This window comes from Dipodomys spectabilis, unplaced genomic scaffold (genome assembly GCF_019054845.1).
Source record: "Dipodomys spectabilis isolate Male_0828 unplaced genomic scaffold, ASM1905484v1 ptg000002l, whole genome shotgun sequence".
Classification (NCBI taxonomy): Eukaryota; Metazoa; Chordata; class Mammalia; order Rodentia; family Heteromyidae; genus Dipodomys; species Dipodomys spectabilis.
The window spans coordinates 27,643,201-27,669,047 of record NW_024870679.1 but is presented as its reverse complement, the minus strand read 5'-3'; the positions used below and the strand labels follow the sequence as shown (position 1 = coordinate 27,669,047).

General features: G+C 43.1%; 1 protein-coding gene across 2 annotated transcripts in view; it reads left to right on the top strand.

The window, feature by feature from the left end:
* Ak5 (adenylate kinase 5) overlaps positions 1-25,847 on the top strand; it is a 265,916-nt gene that overhangs the window by 226,163 nt on the left and 13,906 nt on the right. For both annotated transcript variants that reach the window (XM_042685351.1, XM_042685340.1), the window contains exons 12-13: positions 338-454; positions 12,566-12,757. In XM_042685351.1, coding sequence (XP_042541285.1) covers positions 338-454; positions 12,566-12,757 — 309 coding nt within the window. The remainder of the gene's footprint in view (positions 1-337; positions 455-12,565; positions 12,758-25,847) is intronic.

Genomic DNA, 25,847 nt, shown 5'->3' with positions numbered 1-25,847 from the left:
GCCTAGTTTATGTAGTGTTAGTCTCTGAAACAAGCCTGTTATAGTTCTTATAACCTAACATGAGTCATACAACCCTGCAAAAGCAACTACTGAGGACTAAGAAAACTATGAACAGTTACACTGGAACCCCATTGTGAATGAACCTCCAATTTTGTAGTTGTTCCAGTGCGGTGGGGGAGGGAAGGTGACAGAGAATCAAATATGGAGAGCTGCTGTCTGCTGTCCGTACAACAACTTGTCCTCCCTCGTGGACGGCTTGTGGACTGCCCTGGTGGTTCTGGGTAGTGACCGGCCCTTTAAGGCTCGGGCGCTGACCGCTGTCATCCTTCTGCTGCAGGACATCGTTCTGGAGCTCCTGAAGGAGGCCATGGTGACCAGCCTCAACAACACACAGGGCTTCCTGATTGATGGCTACCCTCGAGAAGTGAAGCAAGGGGAAGAGTTCCACCGCAGGGTGAGCTGCTGTGACCGCAGGGATTGTTCCAGAAGAAAAATAGGGTGCATTATTGTTGTTGGATATAAATTCAAAGCCTAGCCCTTTCCTAGTTACATTAATCAAACCTTTCTATTACACATGGCAGAAATCCAATTCAAACTAACCAGAGAGAGAGAGAGAGAGAGAGAGAGAGAAACAGAAAAGAATATTTAACTGAAATACACAGTTACACAGTAGTAGTTCGGACTTGGTTAGATCTTGGTATTCAAATTTGCTCATCAAAGTTCTTACTGTTCCCGTCTCATCAATTGCTTTTCCTTCTCATTTCCAGCTTCTGCCCTACCAAGATCCACAGAAGCGTTTCATACACTCAGGGCTATGTTTCATTGTCCTGGATTAAGTCTCAGCCATCTCTGAACCTTTCCCTGTGGCCAGGGGGAAAGGGTGGAGGGGGAGAGGGGAGAGGCAGCCTGGAGAAACAGGGATGGGAAGGGTGGCATCCCACCTGAGCCATGCTGACTGATGTGTACAGAGAATTACCCCGGGAGGAATAGGGATACGTGTACGTAAGAAGGGAGCTGGGAATGCTGGGTGAGCAGAACTTCAAATACCACTCAATACCCCAACCTCCCACCCTCTCCAGCCCCATCCTGTCCTGAGAGGAGGTGAGTCAGAGCCATTCACAAGGAGTGGCAGGAAGGGACCCCCACTCCAGCTATAGGCATTGACCTACCAGGAGCAGGTTCTAGGCTTCACTGCATACAACAGACTTCACACGACACATTTTACAAAGGTTGGGACGGTGTTAAGCAATGTCTGACTCGAAAACCCAAAAGAAACTTCTGTTTTTAGAACTGTTGTCTCTCTAAGCCAGTTTTATATTTTCATATGCATCCTTTTCTGGGATGCTTGGTGGCTTTAAGGGTTTTGCTTTTGTTTTGTTTTGTTTTATACTGGCACTGGAGCTTGAACTCGGGGCCTCGTACTCTCAATTGGCTTTCCCACTCAAAGCTGGTGCCCTAACACTTGAGCCACACCTCCACATCCGGCTTTTTGCTGGTTAACTGTAGATAAGAGTCTCATGGACTTTTCTCCCCAGGGTGGCTTCAAGCCTTGATCCTCAGATCTCAGCCTTCTGAGTAGCTAGCATTGCAGGTGTGAGCTATCAGCTCCCTATTCATGAGTTGCTTTTTAAAGCTGTCTTTTTAAATAAAGGATGTACAGCCTGCATGCAAAGGTGATGGATTAAGGGGCTGGGAAGGCGGCTCAGTGGTAGAGCACTTGCCTTGCATGCATGAGGCCCTGGGTTCGATTCCTTAGCACCACATAAGCAAAAAAATAAAAAGGTGATGGATTAAGCAGAAGGGCATACTGTTTTGATGATAGTCATATGGCTGGTGACAACTTGCTGTTGAGTGACAGCTGCTGGTAGGACTGAGTATTGAGGAGTCCCATCTCCTTCCACTTCTGTGTCCAACACTGTGACGGTGAATTGGACTATGTGTCCCTGGGGTGAGTTCCACTTCTCTCTGCCTCTGTTCTCTCCATTGCTCACCTTCCCCTCCATTTGCCTCTTGCAGACAAAGTCAAAGCAAAGCTTCTTGGGCATAGTAGGGGTAGGCAGGGAGACTGGAAATGTGTGATTATGGTGGTCATAGCAGCCTTTAGGTGTTTTCCCCCTAAGAACTCTAAAGAGCTTTCTTCCACAAAGCAGCCCACTTCAAAAGTACAAGCCACAAACTTGGATGTAAGTCAACTTAGGATTTGTTGTGGGTGGTTATTGTTTAATGAGACCGGGTCTGCTAAGTAGCCTGGATTGGACTCATGCTCAATCCTCTTGCCTCAGCCCACGGAGGCTGGTATTACAGGTGTGTACCTCAATTCCCAGCCAACAATATAAAACAACTCATTTTGGAAAAAATTATATTGGGGAAAATTGTTTGGTTTGGCTGTTAAATATGCATAACAACATTTTCCAGTGTGAACCACTTTTCAGTGTTGCGTTGGATGATAGTAAGTGCACTCATGCCATTGTGTCACGCTCACAATAGTTCATCTCCAGGAATATTTTCATCTTGCTGAACTGAAGCTCTATACTCATTAAACAACTTCCCACCCTCCCCTACCTCTGCAGCTGTCATGCTACTACCCTCTGTCTCTGAGTGTGATTATTCTAGGCACCTCATATAAATGGGGGGAGCATAGCACCTGCCCTTCTGTGACTAAGGAAAAGGTCCCCAGAAGCATCCTTAAGGACACCAATGGCTCAAGCCCATAATCCTAGCTATTCAGGAAGCTGAGATCTGAGGATCTGTTTGAAGCTAGCCTGGGCAGGAAAGTTTGTGAGGCTTTTATCTCCAGTTAATCACAGTTAATCACACACACAAAAGCTGCCTCAAGTAGGACAGCACCAGTCTTGGGGGAGGTGGGGAGCGGCCGAGAAAGCTAAGGGAAAACTGCCATAGCATCTGTACCATTCTACATTCCTAGCAACAGAACAGGTAGATTCCAGTTTCTCCTCACTAACACTGTTATTGGAGGCAGATTTTTGTGTTTTGTCTGTACTTGTGCGTTTTGACAGTCACCATCCTATAGTAGGTAATAGGTGAGCTTTGCTATCTCCATGTGTTTGTGCGTGTGTTTGTGTGCGTGCACTATTACTGGGCTTGAACTCTGGGCCTCTGCACTCTCTCTAATCAATTTTGCTCAAGGCTAGTGTGGCTTTTTTTGTGGTTAATTGGAAATAAGACTCTTCTTGGGCTTTTCTGCCTGGGCTGGTTTGGATTCTTAGATCTCAGCCTACTAAGTAACTAAGATTACAGGCATTAGCCACCAGCACCTGGCTCCATGTGGTTTTGTTCATTTATATATCTTCTTTGGGGCAATGACTATTCATGTTGTATCTTTGTATCAGGTCCTGTGTCTTTTCTTGTTGAAACTGTAGGAGTTTTGTTTTGTTTTGTTGTTGGTTTTTGGTTTTGTTTTTCTTTTGTTTCTTTTGTCGGTCATGGGCCTGAACTCTGGGCCTGGGCACTGTCCCTCAGATCTTCAGCTCAAGGCTAGCCATCTGCTATTTGAGCCACAGCGCCACTTCCGGATTTTTCTGCTTATGTGGTGCTGAGGAATCGAACCCAGGGCTTCATGTATGCAAGGCAAGCACTCTACTACTGAGCCAACTTCCCAGCCCCATTTTAAGTACTCTGTATCAAGGGGGGTGGGGGGAGGAGAACCTTTTTCTCTGCCAAGAGGCCTTTTGGGTATTTATATAAATGGTATTCACAAGCCATACAAAATGATTCACTTAAAAATCAGCCTGTTATATTTTGTCAAGCATTTAATTAATTCACCCCTAATGTGAGGCTGGAACTGCTTCTCTTTGGTGAGGCATGACTATTGATGTTGGGACTCACAACTGCTTTTCCAAGTTTGTCAGTCTGGAGCACAAGTGGCCTTTTTTGTAATGGTATGTCTTGAAAAGAACAGCTTGAAACAGTTGCCCCATACACAGATGTATGTTTCAATGCATGTCCCCTCAAGGTTCATCACTGCTTAGGTAATATTTATAGAACACAAGCCCTGGGGGGCTGTTGTAGCTAGCTTTCAGCTCATCATCACTTCGCAGCTGGATGATTCCATGTTCTAGATTATCAGGCACCTCAGCTGCTTTCCACATCAAACGGTATAGCAAAGATGTGCAGATCCACTTGTTTACTTTTCATGTCCTCAGATCTCTCATTAAGTGCCTCTATTCGTTTCAGATACACACTAGCATATTGGTGTGCCTTAGAAGGCTTTTGTTCTTCCCGAGTGGAGAAATGTGCCACACTTTGTGGTACTTTGTCCAGCCTTAACTCAACTTCAGATGATTTCACATTTGAAAGCCGGGACCTACCGGTTGTCATTTACCTCTGAGAGTGCTTGGTAACATCCGCTGTGGATGCTGGATCTCACCACCACTTGCTGCCATTGAGTTCCCCTGTCAGTTCTGTTTTCTCTTCATGTCCATGAACTGCTTAGCTTCATCCTGCAGCTGGTGAAAGCCCATGAATATGCCCCATTGACTCAGCCACCGTACATCATGGTGATAAACAAGATCATGGAACTCAGAATCAAGATTCCAGACCCTCTGCTTTTGACAAAATGTGTGCATGACCCTTTTGTTGACATCCCGTTGTTGAACCACAATGACTGTGCACAGAGCAGGGTCATAAATTAAATCAACTTCCATCAAGATGGAGATGACTCAGTTCTTTCCTGACAAATATAGTTAGCCTTCTTTTTGAGCCAGCCATGGCTGGAGTTCCCTCTGTGGTAAGACCAAAGAACTGTTCAAATGTTAAGTGTTTTTCATTGATAAAAACCAGCCTCTCAAGCAAGTCCTCACCTCTTATAGGAGCCATGCCTGGCTTTCAGTGACAGCAATTTCTCTCTAATGTCAAACTGCAGTTATCCCACAGGTAAAAACAGCCCATTGGATAGTGTTTGTTATACTTATTGTTTTCTCACCAGCCAGAGAGAAAAATTGGAAATTGTCCTGCAGAATCCTTCTATGTTTTTTCAGTATCTTATACCCAATCAGTAATCTGATCTGAGCTGATTTTCCCAACACTGAGACCATTTTCCTTTGTCTGCTGCAACACCTCCATTGGAGCTACCATGCATGCATTCACAAACTCTCTCTCTACCTGGGAGCTTAGCTTCTTTGTGATTAACTAGCTCTCTACACAGCTCGTCTGAATGACAATATCTCTGTCACTAGGAGACCCAGCAAAAGCTGCCTGTGATTCCAAATCCACTAAAGAACATTGATTTTATCCAGACACACATGACCTCCTGATTTATTGAGTTTAGTGTGTTTTGAGCTGTATTGAAGGTCCAGATTGGCTCCTCTTCTTACTGCGAATGCATCACCACAAACTGGGCACATGGATTTGATTTTGATTTCACCAACAAGAAAAAAAATCATTTAACCCATGAGTAATACTGTAAATATCCAAATGGCCTTTGGCAGAAAAACATTTCTCCCGCCCTGACATAGAGTCTCCCAAAGGAACATCTTGAAGGCATATCATTCACAGGGCTGGGAGTCAGAATTCTTCGAACTGTGCCTTTTCCATATATGAGCGTGACCCAGGACAAGTTACCCAACATCATATTCTTTTTCTATAGAATGGATGTAAAGAATTCTGTCAGCATCAAATGTCCTAAAACCTAAGTGCATTTCCTAAGCTATAAAAATATTGGGGCCACTAATTCTAATTTTCTCACACCTCTGAAATCCTGCTTGTCCTCTTCTACTTATAAGCCAAGAGGGAAAGCCCTGGGCTTTACAAAGCATTTATGAATGCCTCTGTGTAAACAGGAATTCAGATCATGTATGTGATCTCCCCAAAGGTAAAAACAAAACTCCTTGTCCCACTGTGGGCCCCACTGAGGCAGATTTCAAATGAAATAAAGAAGAAACCTAAGTCCTAAAGAGCAGAGACCTCGGCCTGGCACCTGGACAGTTCCAACCAGAGTGACAACTGGTGATGCCAGAATGTTACATATATATGATATACATGCTGTATAATGGCGGTCTGGGACAGAGGGTGTAGGGGGCAATGGGGTGATGTTATTCTATTAAGACATTCTAGAATAACCCTGCAGCAGCACTTCTAGTGAAGTTTCCCAAGGAGCACCTCCGATTGAGAGCTACACAAATGGGTGTGTTGAGCTTATTGTCAGCCAATGAAACAAGCCTGTGACTCAGCAGGCCCTCGGACTCTAAACCCAACAGATTTTCACAGCTCAAAGAGATGAATGTGATCACCCCTTTAAATCAATTAAATAATGTTAACTCACATTTAAGTGGTATTTGAAATAAGTTAGGCACTTTATATGCATTAGTTCATTTAACCCTCACTATAGCCCTGTGAAGTAGGAACTACTCTTACCCTCATTTATAAATGAGGAAAGTAAGGCTCAAGCAGAGAACAGGACAGCTATTTTGTCTATCAAGGGAGACTTCCTACCCACTGAGAAACATGGCCTCCCCTGTGTGACAACTGAGCAAAACTAAGGTTAGGGGAGGGGTCAGGGGAGAGTAAATGTCCTCCTCCTCTTACTGGGATGACCATGCTCTGAGAATGCTGATCCCAGCTAGGCCCCAAGAGGTAAAATGGGCAATGCCACCCTCACAGATATCCCACCCTCCTCTCCTGGATCTGTGTGCCCACCAAACACCTTGCCTGAGCTCCATTCTGAAGTCCCTGGCTCTCCTCTCTCATCTCTCTTTCACTCCTCTCTCTCTCTCCCTCCCTCTCTCTGTCTCTGTCTCTCTCTGTCTCTGTCTCTCTCTCTCTCTGTGTCTCTGTCTCTGTCTCTGTCTGTCTGTCTGTCTGTCTGTCTGTCTGTCTGTCTGTCTGTCTCTCTCTCTCTCTCTCTCTCTCTCAGCCATGTTACCAGGCTTCACAGTTACACACGGCTAACTGGTGTTAAGGAATCCTTAATGAGCTTAGCACAAGTTAACTTCTTGCACTTTCCATTTCCTCATCCTGAAAGTGGGGATAATAATATTTCCCATTAGGAATGGGTTGAAAGGATAGTTGTCTCCAAAGCTCTGAGCCCAGGGTCTCTAGCTGCTGTCATGTTGCTTATGAGATCTCCACAGTCCTCTGTGCTGGACCAACAAGGTCCCAGTGTACCTGCACTGTCTTTTCAGCTCATGTCAAAGAGGTGCATTCCTGGTATCAGGCTCTGGTTGTGAAGTTCCACATAACCAATACGATGGCTTTTTTAAAACATTTATAGTTTACTGGGAATCCATGGAAGGCAACCAGCCTGGGTTACTCAGGGGCAAGCATGACTGTAACAATTCAACATGGCTGTAGCAGGTCAAGTTGAATGCTTAATCCTTCTTAAGACTATTGTATTCTAGTGGAGGGCCTCAGATTAAAAAAAATTCATGAAGAACCCAGAGATACCTGTGGTCCATTTCTAGGAATGCTGACAGAGTGAGACTGGGACAAAGCATTGTCCCCAAGTCCCTCTGATTCATTCTGACAAGGACAGTATTCTCTGTTCTGTCCCTCACTTGGTTTTCGAGGTGAAGCACAGCCTAAGGCAGAGCTGGGAGCTGGAGGATTATTCCAAATGAGTTTCTAAAGGCATAGCACAGAATTTTGTTTTCTTTCCAATTTTTTTTATTGGCAAGGTGATCTACAAAGGGGTTACAGTTACATAAATAAGGTAATAAGTACATTTCTTGTCAAACTAGTTACTCCCTCCCTCATTTTTCTCCCATATTCCCAACCCCTCCTACCCACCCCCAAGTTGTACAGATCATTTTGAAAAACAATTTCATCTAATATTTGAAAAAATGTTTGGCTGTTAAAATAAGGATGTCAGCAGTTCCAGTGACTTCCAGATGGAATGACAATATGGCAGTTTGGCACCTAGGAAGAAAGTCCTGATTTCAAGAAAGACAGTCAAAACCATAGTTTGGGGGGCTCCAAGGAAATGGCTTGAGAGGAAGCTTCTCAGGCTATTACATTGTGAGCAGTCACCTGAAGATTCTCTAAAATGAAGACCTCGGTTCAGCAAGTCAGAGTCTAGGGCCCCTACTTTTCTAGCAAGTGCCAAATCACATACCAAAGAACCACAACAACCTCTAGCCCACACGTATTATGGTCCAGAGGGGCAGTTACTGCCAGTTCCTGCTCAGATTTGTATAATGTCTGTGTGTACCTGAAGAAGTCCCTGAATTATCTTTCCTTTCCCAAAGAGTGGCCTGCAATTGAGACCCGCAGCTCTATGTAGCCAGACAATCTTAGGGAGGACTCTGAATTTCAAACTGCCTCCTTAGCTTGCCCTCTGCTGGTGAATGAGGGTCATTTTTCTCCCCCACCTGCATTCAGCCTTTCTTGCTGTCCAAATGCTCAATGCTTCTTTTCAGTTAATACAAACAGAAAGTCATGACTGATTCCAGAGGTTTGTTTCATTCTTCTAGATTTGGGGGAATTTCCCTAATTCTGTTCTTTACAGTTCCATACATTCCTCACAGGAGGCGGGTAAATGGTTAATCTGGTAGTAACCCATGTTTCTATATGTGGCCTAAAGGTCTTCCACTATCCCAACTTTGTTCTTACCCATTCCAGGCATTTTCCACAGAGATTGCCAGGGGTCTTTTATTCACAGACAGCACATACAAAGTTGAGGAACAATGACTTTTTTATTGTGAAAATACTGTACAGAGGGGTTACAATTACATGGGCAAGATAATGAGTACATTTCTTATCAAGCATTATAATTACATGGGCAAGATAATGAGTACATTTCTTATCAAGCATTATAACCTCCTCCTTTGTTTCCTCTTCCCATCCCATCCTCCCCCCACTCCCCACCCAACCCTCCCCCCGCCACCAAAGTTGTAAAGTTCGTTTTTGACATAACAACTTGTACATCTCATTGTTGCAATGGGTCCACCTGTATCCCTATTTAAATGATTTGTTTTTTCCCTTTCCCTCCACAAATTATACTGGCATCAAATACAGTGAAAGCAGGGGTTATACCATGGGGGAAGGACATACAAAATGAAAAAAATTATCATATAAATGTGTTAGAAACAATTGCATGAAAGAAGAAAAAACATTTGAATACATATCTTAGGGTTCATTTCCCTAACATCAACTTATCTGACCTTTTCTGCTTGACTCAGACATATACTAGTTATTGCAAATAAGGGAAACCATGGGACCTATGTTTCTTTGGGCCTGGATTACTTCACTTAATATAATTTTTTCCAAGCCTTTCCATTTCCTAACAAATGGGGCAATGTCATTCTTTCTGATGGAGGCATAGAATTCCATTGTGCATATATACCACATTTTCTTGATCCATTCATCTACTGAGGGGCATCTGGGTTGGTTCCATATCTTAGCTATGATAAATAATGCTGCAATGAACATAGTCGTGCTGGTAGCTTTATTGTGGTCTTGTTTGTGAACATTTGGGTAAATGCCCAAAAGTGGGATTGGTGGGTCATAGGGGAGCTCTATGTGGAGTCTTTTGAGGAACCTCCATACTTCTTTCCAAAGTGTTGAACAAGTTTACATTCCCACCAACAATGCAGTAAGTTTCCCTTCTGTCCACATCCCCTCCAGCATCTGCTGTTATTAGAGTTCTTGATTATAGCCATTCTAACTGGGGTGAGGTGGTATCTCAATGTTTTGATTTGCATTTCTTTTATGGCTAGGGAGGTTGAGCATTTTTTTATGAGTCTATTGGCCATCCTTCTTTCCTCTTCAGAGAAGTTTCCCTTTAGCCCACTTATTTATTGGGCAGTTGTTTCTTTGAGGATTTGTTGTTGGGGGATTTAATTTTTTGAGTTCCAGATATATTTTAGATATGAGACCCTTGTCCGTTATATGGCTAGTGAAGATCTTCTCCCAATCTGTGGGCTTTCTATTGATCTTGCTAGCTATGTCCTTTGCATGCAGAAGCTCTGCAATTTCATGCAATCCCATTTGTCCAACCTTTCTTTGTTTTTTTTGGGGGGGGGTCCGGTTGTGGGGCTTGAACTCTGGGCCTGGGCACTGTCCCTCAGCTCTTCAGCTCACACTCTACCACTTGAGCCACAGTGCTACTTCCGGCTTTTTTTTTTCTGCTTATGTGGTGCTGAGGAATCGAACCCAGGGCCTCATGCATGCAAGGCAAGCACTCTAGCACTGAGCCACCTTCCCAGCCCTGTCCAACCTTTCTTTGATTTGTTGTGTTTCTGGGTCTCTATTAAGAAAATTTCGGCCTATGCCAAGGAGACCTAGAGTTTCTCCTATTCCATCCTGTAATGTTTTCAGGGTGTCGGCTTTGACTCCGAGGTCTTTGATCCATTTGGAGTTGACTCTGGTGCAGGGTGATATATAAGGATCTAGCTTTAGTTTTCTACAAGTGATTAACCAATTTTTCCAGCACCATTTACTGAAGAGGCTTTCTTTCTTCCATTCTATTTTTTTAGCTCCCTTATCGAAGATTAGATAGCTATAGGTCTGTAGGTTGATTTCTGGGTTTTCAATTCTATTTCATTGGTCCTGAGGTCTGTTCTTGTGCCAGTACCAAGCTGTTTTGATTACTATGACATTGTAGCAGAGTTTGAAATTTGGTATTGATATTCCTCCAGCACTGTTCTTTCTGTTGAGGATCGTTTTTGCTATTCTTTTATTGTTCCATATAAATTTTTTGATTGCCTCTTCTACTTCTTTGAAGAATGAGGTTGGAATATTGATAGTTATCGCATTGAATTTGTAAATATCCTTGGGAAATATTGCCATTTTATGATGTTGATCTTTCCAATCCAGGAAACAATGACTTTTTTTGACCAAGGCTCTAGTTGGGTCATGGAGGCATACTTAAAATGTCCCAGAGACACCAGGAAAAGAGAACAGTTTAGAGAAGTGTGGGAAGATTCAGGTCACAACTCTTATCACCATCATTTGTTTCTTAAAACATTTTTTGGCTGGGTGCAGTGGCTCATGCCTATAATTCTAGCTACTTGAGGCAGAGATCAGGAGGATCCTGACTGGAAGATGGCCGGAACCAAAAGTAAGCAAGACCTCCATCTCAACCAATAGCTAGGCATAATGGTGTGCACATGTCATCTGCATAGGAAGCTTAACAAGGAGGATTACAGTTCAGGAGTATATGGGCATAGAGGGGGACACTATTCATAAAATAACCAAATAATAAAGGACCAGGGATGTGAATCAACTGGTGAAGTGTCTGCCTAACAAGTTCAAAGCCCTGAGTTCAAACCCAGTGCCACTCAGAAATTTAAAACACAAACACACATACACACACTTCTCAATCACCTTTTGTATGTAAGAGTTGAGACCAGAAAATCAGGATTCCTAAACCCTGCACACTAAGGGTGAGGGTCTACTAGAGAAACTGAGCATAATAGCTAATGCTTTGCATGTTATGCCATACACCAAGTGGCATATGTATGTTACCTTTCCTTGATCATAGTCATTGTACGAACAGAAATTTGAAGTGCAGTGACTTTAGGTAACATTTTTAGTAAATGACAAAGTCAGGTGGTTTGAAAGAACAATATGTGCCAGCTGTGGTGGCACATGCTTATAATCTAGCACTTGGTTGCTGAGTTGGAAGGACCACCAATTTGAGGTGAAGCTGCAGTATACTGCAAGACACAGTCTCAAAACTATATGATCATGTGGTTCTGGTGTTTGATGGACTTAACTGGTGGTCTCTCACCCTGAGTACCTTGTACATAACAGTCAGATAGTGGCGAAAGCTGGAGTCGGGCATGTCCTGGTGTAGTAAGTTTTCCTCACGACTTGGCAGTTTCGGGGTACTTGAACATCTTAGAATCTGGTTTCCTCTATAGCAATTATTCTACCATGCTAGGCAGAAATGCAAAGCCCCGGTGTCCAAAAGCATGCAGCATCATTCCAGCCATGTTCTTCTGCTCAGAATCATCCTAGGTCAGCTCAGATACATAGGGAGAAGAGGGCTCTGTGCCCTGGGGGTGGGGGGGAGAGCTTACAAAGTAAGGAAATTATTAAGCCCATCTTGGAGATGGATGAGCCACCAATAGCCAGATGTGGCCCTAGTCAATGTGGCTCCAATTGTGCAGGCTCTGCCATTAGGATCCTCCAAACTACCAGCACATACACCCAGCCATGTGTACTACAGGTAGCTGGAAGAAGATGAATTGGTGGAATGAAGGAGGAAGTGGTCAGTTTGGCCTCAGTAGCCCAGAGAATACTTCCTATAGGAGAAGCACACACACACACACACACACACACACACACACACACACACACACACACACACACACACAATCTGGCTCGCTTAAATGTAAAGGACAGACTTTGATGGCACTGGGCAGCCTATAATTAAGATGACCTTAAAGCTGAGGACAAAAGACAGCTCTGAGGTAGCTCATAGCCAGAGTCTACCATGGAGTGGAGGAGCCATGAAGTCCAGTCCCTCTAGAAACTAAGAGGCAGTGCCGCATGCTAGAGAGAAACCAGAAGGCCAACAACTACAAGAATGAGAGGCTTCATTCTTTCCTGAACACCAGCACACTGGACTTTCTGAACATATTGTGATCTGGTCCCCACCCTGCAGATTGGAGTCCCACACTTGGTGATCTGCATGGACTGCTCGGCAGACACCATGACCAACCGCCTTCTCCAAAGGAGCCAGAGCAGCCCGTGCCTAGAGGACACCACCAAGACCATTGCCAAGCGTCTGGAAACCTACTACCGAGCGTCCATCCCCGTGATGGCCTACTATGAAGCAAAAACACAGCTGCGGAAGGCAAGCACCAGTCCCCTCCCCATCCCCACCCCCACCCCCACCCCAAGACAGTGGTCTGCCACTTTTCTTCTTTCCAAGGAAAGAGGAAAGGGTGGAGAGCTTTGGTGATGGGGACTTGAGGTACATGAAGCTACAGAATTTGGGCAAAAATATGAATCCCCTACTGTCTTCACTATTGTGTCAATCACGTTTAAATATGTGTCATTATAGGGGGCCATAAAAACTTCTCATTTAAGTTTCACAGGTGCTATTGTAACTGTTGAATATTCCTTTGTCACAGAGGGGAGGGAGAGAAGAAGAAGAAGCAGAAGCCCCCAAACTCTTGGGCAATTTCTTCTTTTCTTTTTTTCCTTCCTTTCTTTCTAGTTATCGTCAAGTAGTTGTACAATTCACATGTTAGTTTATAAAGGCAATGTCTCTTGATCAACATCGCCTGTGTCCTTATTCTCCCCATCTCTTCCCAATCCAACCCAGCCCCTCAATTTACCTCGTTTCATTTTCACAGATGTAGATTGAATATTATGACTGCACTCACCCATCCACCCACCCACCCCCCCTCTCCCCATTCATTTCTTCCCCAATCTTCTTAAGTGATTTCTAGACTTCAGCTTTTCTAGGTCCTTTGAATTCTGGAGTTTTACACAGTGCACAATTAGCACTCACTTCATTTCATCAGTTTCTTACAATCATTAATGCTTTTTGGGGGAGAGCAAATTAGTAGATGAAACTAGAGGTATGTAGGAGGTTGGGCAGTATCAACTACATGAGAGAGAGAAAGGAAAGTGAGAGAGGAAAACAATAGGCAAATAATTTTTAACTATGAATAAAACAAAAGGATATGTTGTTGGGGCTGATTATTAAGAGAGTCTCTTTGAAGATGTAGCTTTAATTCACTAAGGCTTTGTTGCTATGAACAGGGTTGCCTAGATCTCTTCCATACAAAGTAGGTGGAGACTAAAAATTCCAGAGGAGGAGGGCTTGTTGTGAACTGAGAGAAAATGCAGAAATATACCTCAGAGAACATGGACAGATTCTATAAGCTGATAAGTATGTAAGTAAGTGTAAGTTGATTTATAAGTTTCTTAAGTATGAAAATAATAAGTATGCATTGTTTAAAGAAGCAAGCCAGACACCAGTGGCTTATAGCTACACAGGAGACTGAGATATGAGAATTGTGGTTCAAAGTCAGCCTGGGCAGGAGAGTTTGTGAGACTTCTTATTTCCACTGAACTACAAAAAAAAAAAAAAAAAAAAAAAGCTGAAAGTGGAGCTGTGGCTCAAATGATAGAGCACTAGTTTTGAGCAAAAGGAGCTCAGAGACAGTGCCTGCACCCTGAGTTCAAGCTCCAGGATCAGCACAAGAGGAAGGAAGGGAGGGAGGTAGGGAGGGAAGGAGGGAGGGAGGGAGGGAACTAAAACATTTGAGAAGACAAAGAGAAAAGTAAAATTTATCCAGAATTCTTCCACAGAAAAATAATCACAAATAAATCAATACATTTTCTCACCTTTTCTTTCTTCATCCATTTTTGGTTTTGTTTTGTTTAGTAATTAACTCTTTATTCTTACAGCTAGTCGCAATTATTATAAATACCCCACCAACATGCCGTAGCTATCTTATGTATCATCATAAAGAAGACTATTTTTATATGTTTTTTTTTTGTCAGTTGTGGGGCTTGGACTCTGGGCCTGGGCGCTGTCCCTCAGCTCAAAGTGAACACTCTACCACTTGAGCCACAGTGCCACTTCCAGTTTTCCGGTGGTTAATTGGAGATAAGAGTCCTATAGATGTTCCTGCCCATATTGGCTTTGAACCACATCTTCAGATCTCAGCCTCCTGAATAGTTAGGATTATCGGCCTGAGTCACCAAAGCCCAGCTTGGTAATATTTTTTAAAGACCAAAATGTTTAATGGGAAAAAAAAAACAAAACAGAACTGCTATACTCCAGGAATTACATTTGTTTTGTTCACTGCTTTATTACCAGTCTGCAACACAGTGCCTGGCACAAAGTGATAAAAGGACAGAAGGTATGTAATAAATATCCCATGCACCCAGGTACTAGTGGCTCATGCACGTAATCCTAGCTATGCAGGAGCCTGAGACCCAGAAGATAAGAATTCAAAACTAGGCTAGACAAAAAAGTCCTTGAGACTCCAATCCTAAAATAACCGACAAAAGTCAGTCTGTAGATGTGGCTTAAGTGGTAGAGCATCATCCAAAACCAAGAAAACCAAACAAGGGCAAAGCCCAGAATTTAAACTCCGCTATTAATGTATGCACGCAACACACACACACACACACACACACACACACACACACAGAGTGCTTAGTATTCAAAGAATTTTATTTTTAAATTTTCTAGTTTCTGTAGTATACTTTTCAGGAGTCTTATCTGCTGAGTCACTAAAATTGTATATTTTGTCTTTTTTCTGTGGATTTTTTTTAGACCTCCAGTTTGAGTTTACTTATCTGTTCCAGCTATCTGTATATAAGAAACCACTTACTCTATCATCATGGCTTCAGTGCATGAAGAGTGAGGGAAGGTTTGTGCAGGTGCATGAGGGGAGCTCTGCTCTGCTCTGTGACAGCTGAGGGCTTCTGCTGGAATTATTCAAATGGCCAGGGATGGCCCAAAAGAATTGGGGCCACCACTGCAATGGTAGCTCTTCATTCTCACGATGACATCCTAGCAAGGATGGTTTGGCTGGAACAGTTGACCTGAGCACCTGCAGGCAGCTTCTCTAGAGCAACCTGTGCTTCTTGAAGCTTCTTTCCAGGTTCAAAAGGTGAAGCCCCATTGGAAGCACACAGGGAGGGAGGTCCAGGGAACCACCAGCAGCTGCGATACCATGCACTCTCACCTAGGCTACGAGGGCCATGTGGCTTGCTTCTACGCTATATTGATTACAAGTAACAAAGGGCAGCCTCCATTCAAGAGGAAGTAGATTAGAACTGGGGGCAGGTGTGGAATTGTGCACACACCTGCACTTACACATGCCCAATACTCGGGCTTGAACTTACAAGTCTCATGCACTTACTCTACTTTTTCTTCCTTTTCCTCTCTCCTTTTTCAACCATATCTGATGCCCTATCACTTGAGCCACAGTTCCACTTCTGGCTTTTGGCTGATTAATTGGAGATGAGTTGCTAGAATTTGTCTGCCCAGACATGATTCAAATCGCTTTTCTTAGATCTCAGCCTACTGAGTAGCTGTTTTGATGGGTGAATGCATAGCAAGGTTATGTGGCCTAGAAGATATTAATGCAACCATCTTTGGTTTGGTTTGGTTTGGTTTTCCAATTCAAGAGTGGAGATACAGGGACAGGGGGCCTCCCAGGCCCAGAGCTACCAATGAACAGGGTGGGCAGGTTGTGTTAATCTCATTTTAGAGTCCCTCAAATACTGGTGGCACTGGGCACTGATCATGTTCTGATTTCCTCTGGAGGGCAGAGTGCCAAGCTCCCTGCACAGCCTGTGGTCTCTGAGAGACTTTGACAGATCAATGATAAGATTGAGATGTGAGGAACAGAAGCCTCTCACAGCTAGCCTTTGTGTTATCTCTCCTCTGCTGCTCTTTTGCAATTACAGTATTAAACTATACTCAAAAACAACCCACTAGTGAGGTATAAGGGAAAATTCTCACCTTCAAAGGACATTGCCACTTAGCCAAGGACTGATGCTTGTTTTGGGACACAGCATAGCCCAGAGACAGAGACAGAAATGGAGACACACACAGACATGGAGAGACACAGAGAAACAGATTATGAATTCTAATTCCATTGGCAATAGGTAGCAATTCCATTTCAGTTTGGCAGAATTCCTATGACTATCTATCTTTAATAGGTTTTTACTGGTAGTTCAGTAGGAAATTAACTAAATGAGGCCCTGTCAGGGATGCTGGAAAGACCTTATACAATGTGAGTTCAAGACAAAGGGGGAAGTGAACTTAGATCAGTACTAAGGTTCTGTCTCCTTCCCTCAGAAGTTAGACATAAATCTTCTGTCTCTAAGGGACTGAGAAATTCATTTTCTTTTTCTTTTTTTCGTGTGTGTGTGTGTGTGTGTGTGTGTGTGTGTGTGTGTGTGTGTGTGTGTGGTGACACGTGCACACCTGTGCTATAGGTTGAGCTCAAGGTCTAGACTCTGTCCTTTAACTTTTTGCTCCCAGATAGCACTCTACCACTTGAACCACTTTTGGTTGTTTGCTGGTTAATTAGAAATGAGAATCTCATGGACTTTTCTACCCAGTCTGGCTTGGAACTGCAATCCTTAGAGCTCAGCTTCCTGAGTAACTAGGATTACATGTGTGAGCCATTGCCACCTGGCTGAGAAACTCATTCTTGATAACTATGAAAATCTTTTTCCTGTTTGTCATATGGTCCCTCAATTCCTGCAAAGTCCTTTGTATTCAATGCACTGTGTTCTGAACCCTGCAATCCTCATGAAATGAATTGTGGTGGGGTTTTATTTATTTATTGTTTGTTTGTTTGTCAGTCGGTTGTAGAGCCTGAACTCTGGGCCTGGGCGCTGTCCCTCAGCTCTTCAGCCCAAGGCTAGAGCTCTACCACTTGAGCCACAGCACCACTTCCAGCTTTTTTTGCTTATGTGGTGCTGAGGAATCAAACCCAGGGTCTCATGCATGCAAAGCAAGCACTCTACCACTGAGCCACCTTTCCCAGCCCCTGAATTGTGTTTTTTTGAGCTGTATCCAACCCAAAGAATTAGCCAGAGAGAATACCAGACCTTTGTACTGATCTGTCCACATTCTTCACTGACTCCCTCGGCAGTTGCCTTGGTCACATGGTGGGTTTTGTCTCTGCTCCTGATCTCCCATGGTCTAAGTTGTTCCAAATATATTTTTTAATTTTCCGATAAATGAGTCAAATATAAAATTTAAAACGTTAGATGAATTCTCACAGTACTAAATACTGAGCTCCTCAGTTGCACCAGCCACATTTCCAGTGTTCCGCAGCCCCTCGTGACCAGTGGCTCCGCTTGGCACAGTTCTAGGCTGTCCTAAGAAGTGTGGGCTGACTGCGTCAGGCACTCAACCAGACCATGAGAACCTAAGGAAGGACAGGACTGAGCAGATCAGTCTTAGCAAGGTCACTTTAACAAAGGATAATTTTTTTTTCATATCTATGAAAAGATCTGTTTGTCAAATTTAAACTTCAAACAGGATGGAGCAGAGAAAGAAGAAAAACAGTACTATGGAACACTGAGAAACTGCAAGTGCTTTGAAAAGTCCTATTTATAGAGAAGCCATGTAATGTAGATTATAAACTATCCTTGTATTTTTGCAAAGGCCTGTGCTTAAGCCTCCATAAGAAAGGTATATATAACCTCCTACAGCCTTGCAAATGAGAAGAACTATGTGGCCTGACTATGCGTGGGAATGGAAGACTCCCCAGAAGCCATCTTTTTACATAACCTTCCCTTATGAAAGATGTGTCTATAATGGTTTTCCCCAACCAGGCACAGGGACTGCAGAGTTGCTGCTGTTATCCTTTGCCTTGGGGAGGTGACAGATCTCTGTGGTGTGAAGCTGTGTCTGGCTTAATAGAGAACAAGATTAGATCCGTCCCACAGATAATAATCCTAACCCACTCTTTGACAGCCTAGGTTTGACCCAGACATACCATGTTACCAACACATAAAAAGCAAAAATGAAAACTTAAGCAAGCTTGTGAACAGTGTAAGAGACCCAGGAAGAACACACATAGATATGGGCAATGTTTGAACCAGCCAGTTGTTTGGCGGTCATAGATTCACAAACTAAAGAAAAAAAGCACGATGTACCATAGACATGCCTTCCTGACCTAGCAGTTCACTCTCCTGATTGTTTTACTTTTTGTTGATATTCATTATTTCCTGTTCATTTGCCTAGAGCTTTTTTTTATTAAGACAAATGAACTACCCAGCACTGGGGGCTTATACTTGTAATCCTAACTATTCAGGGGGCTGGGATCTAAGGATCATAGTTCAAAGCCAGCCCAGGGAAGGAAAATCTGTGAGATTCTTATCTCCAACTTAACTACCAAAAAGCTGGAAATGGAGCTGTGACTCAAAGTGGTAGAGCACAAAAGCTCAGGGACAGCACCCAAGCCCTGAGTTCAAGTACCAGAACCTTCATGTACATATACGCACATGCATGCATACATGTGCGCATACACACACACACACTCACACAAAGTAGAACTTCTTCTGTATTCATCACTCATGGCAGTGTTATTTTTTATTTAAATTTTATTGTAAAGGTGATGTACAGTGGGGCTACAGTTACCTAAGTCAGGTCATGAGTATGTTTCTTTTTGAACACTATTACTCCCTCTCTTGTTTTCTCCCACTTTTTCCCCTCCCCAGGTCCCTCCCCCACCCAAGTTGTAAAGTTTATTCCCAACATAGTGTCTATCACTGCTAAATTGCCCCACCATTTCTGTAATTCACCTTCCCTTTCCCAAATCAGGTAAACTTCAGTGTCATCAGGGAATAAACCTAAGGAAAAAAAAAAGAAAGAAAAAAGAAATAACTGCAAACAGTACAATGAAAAAAAAAACTCTTGTTTTCATTTCTTGGAATTCATTTCAATAAGCATCTTTTTATAGGTCATATGCACATAGCTATTGAGTTATTGTGGTCCTCTCCTAAGAATATCTTAGACATATTCTAGTTAATACAAATGAGGGAAACCATTCAGCCTGTGTTGCTTTGGGTCTTACTTGTATTACTTCATTTAATGGGCAATGGCACTTTTTCTGATGGAAGCATAAAATTCCGTGTTTGTGTGCGTGTGTGTGTGTGTGTGTGTGTGTGTGTGTTCAATGCTGCAGTGAACATTGTTGTGCTGGTAGCTTTAGTGCAGGCTGGTTTGTAGTCATTTGGGTAAATGCCCAAGAGTAAGATTGTTGGGTCATGGGGAAGCTCTATGTTTAGTCTTTTAAGGAACCTCCATACTGCTTTCCAGAGTGGTTGGACAAGTTTACATTTCCACCAACAGTGTAGTAGCATTCCCTTTTGACCACACCCCCACCAGTATCTGTTATTATTAGTGTTCTTGATAATGGCCAATTTTAACTGGGGTGAGGTGGGTTCTCCATGTTGTTTTGATTTGCATTTCTTTTATGGTCATGGCAGGTTTTCATAGTACATTTCATACTGAAAACAGTAAATTTTTAGAAGCAGATCTATCACAGGAGAATAGATGAGGAATTCCCCCCGCTTCCCAGTTTCCATGCAAAATTACAGGGCCTTCAGATCCACATATGAAAAGCACTTCACAAAAACCAAAGTCAAGCAAGATGGAAGTTTTAGCAAGGACTTAGTTTAGTTTAACAGACTTCAAGTAAAGAGAAACAGAAAAAAAGGGAAACATTTTCTGTTCTCCATGTAGGAATGAGAGTTACAGACTCAAAATGGCAGATCCTAAGTGTAGCTTTTATACTTTCTGAGCTAGACAAACACTTATCCATCTAACTCTTGCTCCTGAGACAATAGCTTTGGGTGGACTCGATTGGTGAAGCCCACCCAAAACTCAGGTAACTTTCAGGACTTCTTGCTAGATGTGCATTTCATTCTTTTTCTCTACCCATTTATGAAGAGTTCCTAGACTTTTTGCCATTTCAAAGGAGAAGGCAGATTTAGTTACCCCTCTTATGTCTAACTTACCATCCAGAAGTAGGTGTGGTGGGAAGGAAGCTTAAATGCTTTTTGTCAGTTGCTTCTGGGTTTTAACTTTTAAGCCTGATCCTTTCAACATATATATATTTCTCCTGTTCTCCGGTTTACCAACCTTACCTCAGTTAAATACACTAAAAGCCTGGTACTAGTGGCTCACACCTGCAATCCTAGCTACTCAGGAGGCTAAGATCTGAAGATTGCAGTTCAAAGCCAGTCCAGGCAGGAAAGTCCTTAAGATTTTTCTCTCCAATTAACCAACAAAAAGTGGAGCTGTGGCTCAAATGGTAGAGGGAGCCTTGTGTGTAAAAATCTAAGGGACGTTGTCCAGACCTTGAGTTCAAGCCCTAGTACTGACATATATAACGCACACACAAAAATACACTAAAATGTCATACAATTTCACTTCGCTACTTCAGAACTAGGAACTTGATGACATTGATCAAGATGTACTGTACTTCCAAATTGCCATGTTGAATTGAAGCCCCTTGTACAACTAAAGGATAATTCTATTTATTTATTTATTTGATGCCAGTCCTTGAGCTTGAATTCAGGCCTGGACAATGTCCCTGAGCTTTTCTGCTCAAAGCTAGCACTCTACCACTTGAGCCACAGCTGCACTTGTGCATTTTTTGTTAATCAGAGATAAGTGTCTCATAGACTTTTCTGCCCCAACTGGCTTCAAATTGCAATCCTCAGATCTCAGTCTCTGGAGTAGCTAGGACTATAGGCATGAACCCCTGGCACTCAGCAAAAGGATAGTTTTTGTTGATGTTGTTTTTTTGTTTGTTTAAGAAAAAAGGAACTTACTTTTTTAACTAGTCATGGGAAAAGTGAGTTGCTGAAAATTAATGTGATAAGTCATGATTACAGAGCAAACATTCCCAGCTCTGGAGGGAATCTGGCTCTGCACAGTTGCCCAGGAAGTCTCTTTCTCACAAAACAATCAGTATGCTAATCACCCAGGACTGTACTCTGTTCACTGAGACTTGGAACACTAGCACCTTGTTAACTAACTGCTTTACCTCTGCTCAAGCTATTTGCCCTAACATGTCCTATAACTTTAAAAGCATATAGGAATTTTGCCCTGTTGAGAAGTCTGTTGCAGTTATCTATGAAAATATAAAACCCATTTATTGTTCTCTTTAAAAAAGTATCCACATAGGAATTCAGATGAGCAAGGAGAATCCACTTCGGGATTCAGATAAGTGTCTATGAGACACTTACCTCTGATTAACTAACAAAAAAATGCACAAGTGCATGGAAATAACCAAAGCAGAACCAAAAGAACGGAACAAAAGGCTCTGGTCTAACTGAATTCAGCTGGATTTTCTTCTGTTTGCTGTAGAACTGGAGATTCAAACCAGAGTCTTCATACAGCTAGCTACCCCAGAGCTACATCCCTAGCCCAGTGCTCTTTTTTAGTTCTTTAAAAAGATATCTAGCCTTTCCCACTACATGCATATTCCTTCCTACAAAAGAAAGCAAGCTGGGAGTTGGGTGGACATGCCTCTAATACTAGCTACTCAGGAGGCTGCAGTCTGAAGATCTGGGTTCAAAGCCAGTTGCAGAAGAAAATTTTATATCCCCAATTAACTATAAAAAAAAAAAAAAAAAAGGTGGAAGCAGAGCTAAGGCTTAAGTGGTAGAGTGCCTTGTCTTGAGCAAAAAAGCTGATAGTGCCCAGGACCTGAGTTTGAGCCCCTGTACTGGCAAATACACACAAAAACATTGACTAATTGCCTCTGAAATTTTATTCTCACAACTTTGCTATACAGACTAATAAGGATTGCAGATAGCCTAATAGATTTTTCCACTCACTCAAGAAAAAGGCTGCTTTTTCCATTTAAAAAACCTGACTGAGCTAAGTGCAGTGTCTCACACCTGTAATCCTAGCTACTCAGGAGGCTGAGATCTGAGGATCCTAGTTTGAAGCCAGTCTGGACAGGAAAGTCCATGAGGCTCTTACTCCAGTTAACCACCAAAAAAGTAGTAAATGGAGTTGTAGCTCAAGTGAAAGAGTGCTAACCTTGGGGGGGGGGGTGGTGGGAACCAGCTCAGGGACAGCATGCAGGCCCTGAGTTCAAGCCCTCAGGATCTGCATTTAAAAAAAAAATAGAGAGGAAAGGAGGGAAAGAGAGAAGGAAGAAGGGAAGGGAGAAAGAAAATGGAGGGGAAGAAAGAAAAGAAAAAGGCTCTGTGTGCCCACACATATATGCACCAGTCCTAGAGCTTGAACACAGGCCTGGACACAGTGTCTGAATCTTTTTACTCAAGACTAGCATTCTGCCTCTTGAATCACAACTTCCAGCTTTTTTGATGGTTAATTGGAGAATAAGAGTCTCAAGGACTTTCCTGCCCAGGCTGGCTTCAAACTGCAATCCTCAAATCTCTGTCTCCTGGGTAGGTAGGATTACAGGACTGAGCCACTGACACCTGGCCACTTGATTGATTTTTGTCTTTAAATCTCTTAGTCTTTGGCCCTCACAAACACCACAGCACATGTATTTGATGGAGCAGGGGTTTTTGTTGTTGTTTTAATTAAATAAATCTCCTTATTTCACAAGGGGGGAGGTGCTGGGTGGACACAGATGTGGTCCAATGAAAGCTCAAGGGGTCCAACCATAGCTTCTCTCAAAAGACCAGAGTGGCCTGGTTGGGGAGACCACACTGAGAGCCTCCTGGCCATCAGAAAAGCACAAGCCTTGCCTTGTAGGCGCTGCCTCAGTTGGCCTCTGCAGAAACCAAGTTGCAGGCTTTCCATAGAGAAACTCCTTTATCCTTCCATGATGCCCTGGATACGGACCTAAAAAATGAGTTCCAGGAGCAACTTTCTGCTCTAGGCAGCTCATTTCCATGAGGAAAGAAGGAATATGGACAGAGAAGACACATTTTTTTACTCAAACTTTTGTTTTCCCTCTATATACCTACAACCACAGGCTTTGAGGAATTCAATGCTGAGTAATGACCCTGTCCTCAGAACTTACTGTGTGGGGCTGGGAAGGTGGCTCAGTGGTAGAGTGCTTGCCTTGCATGCCTGAGGCCCTGGATTCGATTCCTCAGCACCACATAAGCAAAAAGAAAAAAAGCCAGAAGTGGCACTGTGGCTCAAGTGGTAGAGAGCTAGCCTTGAGCTGAAGAGCTGAGGGACAGCGCCCAGGCCCAGAGTTCAGGCCCCACGACCTTCAGGCCTCTGTGTACACGTGATTACTAAAACCAGTTTTCACAGAGAACCCTGCCAAATTATAGCAAGCCCCGTTCACCCCACCCCTGCCCACCTGCCACATATGCTCACTCCAGCTCACTGACCACATTCTTCACCTTGCTAGCCTCCAGGAGTGTCTCATCCACCCTAGCTTGTCTTCAATAAGGACTACAGCTTAGTAGTTTTGTATATAGACCCTGTATTGCTCCCTAAATATTAATTCCCACAGGCCCAAGCTTTATTCAAAATGAAGACCAATCTGTCTCATTGCAAAGTGCCATTGCTGTGGCTTCGATGCCTATTGCAGTGGTCCTGAATAGTCTTTGTCATGCTTTTGCAAGTAACATTGAATTATTTTTCTTTAATAATAATGACACACAGGGACTAGGAATGTAGCTTAGTGCTTGCCTAGCATGCACGAGGCCCTGCGTTCGATTCCTTGGCAATATATAAAGTAAAATAAACCCAGTCTGTTAATAATAACAACAACAATAATAATACACAGTGCTTTGTGCTAATGCTGGGTTCTAGCTAGCCAAGAAAAGTTGAATTTTGTAGTGAATTGTAGCTAGTTTGAATGTGTTGAAGAAGCTGTTAGGCCATGACAAAGGCCTACCACTTACCCAGGTGGGTAGCGGGATGGCAGGTGTGCCTCCTCTTCAAGTGGCCTTCTGCACATCAGCTTTCCTATAGTTAGCCTGGAGACTACCTGATGACAACGGTCCTGTGATGAAAGAGATGCCTGTGTCCCCAGCATCACTCTGGCATACAGGGTACTTCTGTGCTGCTCAGGCTTCCTTCAATCTCAGCATTTGGCTGGTGTTAGGAAAGAGGAAAGGGTAGTGCCTTCAGGCTCCTTCATACTTCCTGTCACTGGCTCCTTGGAATAACTATCTCTAGGCAGATGCTGACCTTCTCCACACTCCTGTCCCTCTTCCCTCTACTTCTCTGCCATCGCAGCCCTTTTCCCACCTTGCTCCAAATGCTTCACAATATTCAGAGGTCTCATTTGAAGTAATGCCAGTCTCCTTTTTCCTGTAACAATGTTTTACTCAGACACCAGTTTTTTGGTTGTTAATGGGTTTTGTAGGATGTTTTGTTTTCTAGTGGTGGTCCTGGGCTTGAACTCAGGGCCTGAGTGCTGTCCCTGAGCTTTTGTGCTCAAAGCTTCCATTTTACCACTTGAGCCACAGCTTTCAGCCTTTGGGGTATAATTAAGAGAGTCTCACAAACTTCCTTGCCTGGGCTGGCTTCGAACCACAATCTAAGATCTCAGCCTCCTGAGTAGCGAGGATTACAGGCATGAACCGCCAGCCACTTGGATGTTGCTATTGTTTTTAATTTATACTTTAGAGCAGTCTTAGGTTCAAAGCAAAATTTAACATAAAATACCCCCATACACCTGTCTCCAACTGTAAACATTCCTTACCAGAGTGGTACATGTGTTACAATCTACACTGATACTTTTTCCTACCAAGGGCCATTTGAATATTTATAACATTTCTGGGCCATATAAAATTATCAGAACAAGCAAATGGGTGGCGGGAAGCACATGAATCTGTCCCATGTGTCAAACAATTTTTAGAGCCAATATTCCCACTCTGATTTATACCATTTTTTTAAATATGCCATTACTGGGACTTGAACTGTCTTGTTATCTCACTTGGCTTCTACTCTCAAGGCTAAGCACTCTACCAGTTGAGCCAAATCTCTTCCATATATTGTTGGCTAACTAGAGATAAGAGTCTTACAGAATTTCTTGCCTGGGCTAGCTTCAAACCACAATCCTCAGATAGTAATTAGGATTGCAGGCGTGAGCCATCAGTGCCTAGCTAATCAGCACTCTTTTAATGTTGTATACTGGGTAAGTTTGTACCAATTTAAAAGATTATGTATTGGGCTGGGAGTTGGCTCAGCAGTAGAGGTCCTGGGTTCAATTCCTCAGCACCACATAAACAGAAAAAAGCCGGAAGTGGTGCTGTGGCTCAGTAGTAGGGTGCTAGCCTTGAGCTGAAGAGCTGAGGGACAGTATACAGCCCCAGATTCAAGCCCCCATGACCGACAAAAAAAAAAAAGTTATGTATTCTAACCTCATCTTCTAAAAATTCTCAATTCCTTCTATTTATCCTTCTCTTTTCCCTCAACCTTGACACTGATCACTTTACTATCTACATTATTTTTTTACAGAACTTCCTACTAGTTGGAACTATAA